Source organism: Acyrthosiphon pisum, unplaced genomic scaffold (assembly GCF_005508785.2).
Source record: "Acyrthosiphon pisum isolate AL4f unplaced genomic scaffold, pea_aphid_22Mar2018_4r6ur Scaffold_16840;HRSCAF=17505, whole genome shotgun sequence".
NCBI classification, from domain to species: domain Eukaryota; kingdom Metazoa; phylum Arthropoda; class Insecta; order Hemiptera; family Aphididae; genus Acyrthosiphon; species Acyrthosiphon pisum.
This window is the reverse complement of record NW_021765807.1, coordinates 1-3720: the sequence shown is the minus strand read 5'-3', so window position 1 is coordinate 3720 and position 3720 is coordinate 1. Positions and strand designations below refer to the sequence as shown.

The 3720-nt window shown below is 31.6% G+C and overlaps 1 protein-coding gene across 1 annotated transcript; it reads left to right on the top strand.

The window, feature by feature from the left end:
- Positions 1–239: 239 nt before the first annotated feature.
- Positions 240–3401, top strand: LOC107885818. Its single transcript, XM_029491932.1, has 9 exons — positions 240–251; positions 570–692; positions 2150–2201; positions 2311–2403; positions 2481–2576; positions 2655–2747; positions 2825–2917; positions 2995–3087; positions 3166–3401. The coding sequence occupies exons 1-9, from the start codon at positions 240–242 to the stop codon at positions 3288–3290; spliced, it is 780 nt and encodes a 259-aa protein (XP_029347792.1). The 3' UTR covers positions 3291–3401.
- Positions 3402–3720: the final 319 nt, after the last annotated feature.

The following is a 3720-nucleotide window of genomic DNA, read 5'->3' as shown; positions in this document are numbered from 1 at the left end:
ATGAGACACCTATAATATGATGTATTTATAACGTCGAAGGTAGAAGAAAGCCTAAAAACCTTCCACTTTAGAGTTTTTTTTACCGAAACCACATTATCATTAGTTAGTGCGCACCACACAGGGACGATACTGTAGGTACCCACTGTGGCACCATTGCACGAGTAAACTATATTCTTATCCAAAGTCATACAAACGATCTATGCATTTTCTCCTTGAGATCATAGGTAAATCATGCAACTATGCAAGCTGGAGTAAGATGCAATCAGTAATTTTTATATTGAACTCCCTCTCCCGTTTTATAGGCTCCAGCAAGACCTGTTGCATTTTTTATGCATACGAGTGCGGCTTATGACCAAAACTTAAAAGGACTGTGTTCGGTGCAATAAATAACTACCTACGTACAATTACGTAGACTCAAGTACTCAACTGATATATTTTAAAGTCAATACAACTTGCCTATTGTTAATATTACCTAGACGTTTCAATGGTCCATACTATTACTATATATACTAATATAAACTATGTCTGTTTATCCATTTCATCTTGTGTCTTATTAATAAATGTTACAGTTCTGCATGGACTCGGACACGTCGGATAAAACGCTGTTCCCGACGTTCGCCCGCACACGTCCGCCGGACACTCAGATATCCAAATCCGTGGCCGCGGTCCTGAAAGCTTTCAACTGGACTCAGGTGAGTCGACCTCTCCTCCCATCACACCAACTACACACATACACACACAAATCAACGGGAAAACCATTCGGTAACCGCAAGCTGGGCGGTCCTGTCGACGTTCCCTCTCACCGTTCTGCGTTCAAGACGTATTTTCCGAATTTTCCTTTATTTCCACTTTTCACTTATTCCTCCCTTACATTCCGCCACGACGACGTGCGACGTCACGTCCGATTTTGGTTCGTGGTTATTGCTATTCCCCCACCCCCGCACCGTGTTTCTACTATACATTATTATGCTACACTCGTGTGTATACAGGGTGATTGTTTTATCATCGAAAAACGCTCAATATTCTTAAAGCTGACCTAAGCGGATTTCGTCTTTCACTTATTATATATAGTATGTAGAGCCGCGTATTATAGAATATTTACAGTATTTCTAACATATTCTCACTTGTGTTTTCTGCCACTGCCTAGTCTTAACCTGTCGTAATATATCAATTTTGAAGTGAGTTTAGGTTGGGGTTAAAGTTTTAGTCAGGGGCGGAGTGGCCGGTCTGGAAATGGGAATTTTCCAGATGGCCTGGACCATACTATGGCCTGGTGGCCTGGCCATTTTGTTGGATTTTTTTTTTTTTAATTTAATTTAATTTACAAAAACATTAGTTAATGCTAAATGCTAAATGCGTCAAAAATGTGTGTCTATTAAACTATTGTATTACAAATATTATTAATGTAATAATAGAACATTGTAATAGCCTCGTACAATCGTATACAATCGATCTTTGGATATAAAATTACAAAATATTTGGTACATAAATATAGACATAAAATTAAAGCAATATTATATTGATATAGGCTGGTTATTTTTATAATATGACACCCAGATGCGACGCATTTCCGCCTGTTGAACCGGCAAGTTGTTTATCTGTACCCTGTAGACTGTAGTAGGACTGCAGAGTGGCGACGAATATAGCAATGCGCCAATGCCTAATGGCTATTAATAACTAATGTCTAATAATACTAATAATGTCTAAAATACTAGTATTTATAATAATATAATCAATATTAATGATAATACATATTAATTTTGTATTATTGGTCCCTTTACTTTCGTCATTGTTATTTTTATAAATAATATCTGTAATAAACCCAAACAAATTAGTCATTAGTATTTGATATTTGTACACTGATCACTTGGTGTTAAGCGTGTCGATAGTGTCGTTTATCCACGTTTTTTTTTTTTATTAATCCAGTTGTTGTTAACATGTTAATTTGTTTACTTTCTATTAGTCTCTAATGAAAATTCAAGTTTTTATATTATTGATCGTATATTGATAATATCGTAATATCATTATGAATAAAAAAAGGAAAGGAGGAGCAGAAAGAGATCGCGAAAAAAACAAGAAATTACTTGCAAAATGTGCTGAAAAATGTAATCAATTAGATTCATTTTTTCTAAAAGGTACACATACTAAGGTGATTGGTAGGAAAGATAGTCAATTGATGACTGTACATACAGGTTCTGAAGGTAAGTGCATAGATCATTTTTAATTTATGTAATTTGGAGGCTTAGTATTTTGAATGAAAATATGTAGTCATGTAGGCCACTTCCATTAATTTAATTTAATTTTTTTCAGATCAAACATCAAACAGTAATGATTTAGAATCTAACATCTCTTTAAATTGTGATCATGTTAATTTGCCTAGTACTTCAGAGCATATCCTCATTGGTAATTTATCTTGTTCTTATATTAAAACAATATTTTGAATAAAATGTACTTGTATAATTTAATTTAATTTTTTTCAGATCAAACATCAAACAGTACTGATTTAGAATCTAACATCTCTTTAAATTGTGATCATGTTAATTTGCCTAGTAGTACTTCAGAGCATATCCTCATTGGTAATTTATCTTGTTCTTATATTAAAACAATATTTTGAATGAAATGTACTTGTATTAATTTAACTTAATTTCTTTCAGATCCAACATCAAACAGTACTGATTTAGAATCTAACATCTCTTTAAATTGTGATCATGTTAATTTGCCTAGTACTTCAGAGCATATCCTCATTGGTAATTTATCTTGTTCTTATATTAAAACAATATTTTGAATAAAATGTACTTGTATAATTTAATTTAATTTTTTTCAGATCAAACATCAAACAGTACTGATTTAGAATCTAACATCTCTTTAAATTGTGATCATGTTAATTTGCCTAGTACTTCAGAGCATATCCTCATTGGTAATTTATCTTGTTCTTATATTAAAACAATATTTTGAATAAAATGTACTTGTATAATTTAATTTAATTTTTTTCAGATCAAACATCAAACAGTACTGGTTTAGAATCTAACATCTCTTTAAATTGTGATCATGTTAATTTGCCTAGTACTTCAGAGCATATCCTCATTGGTAATTTATCTTGTTCTTATATTAAAACAATATTTTGAATAAAATGTACTCGTATTAATTTAATTCAATTTCTTTCAGATCAAACATCAAACAGTAATGATTTAGAATCTAACATCTCTTTAAATTGTGATAATGTTAATTTGCCTAGTACTTCAGGGACCCCTATAACAGGTATAGACGGTATAGTAATTTTAACTTTGTAAATTTGTAATTATTTTGTAATAATGTAGATAAAAATAAGTGTCAGTGTATTTCAGGAGTGGACACAATCATAGGCGTGCGCAGACTTTTGGTTCCGGGGATGCACACTAAAAATTAAGGCCCACAATAATTTTGAAAACAATAATTATTGATACATACAAATGTTTTAAAGATATCAAATGCACTAAAAATATATATTTTATTTTATAATTCATTCTAATAAGTATTACATAACAATATAGGTATAGATATTGTACAATCTTATAATGATAATCGACGTTTAAAAGGAATGACATTTTTGAATTCCTCAATAAATTTAATAATTTAATTTACACTTAATTAATAATTAGAGCCATTGTCGTTTTTGGTTCTGTGCGCACGCCTATGGACACTTTATAGGCTCTTCAATTCAAAATTGTTGAATTTGGTGGG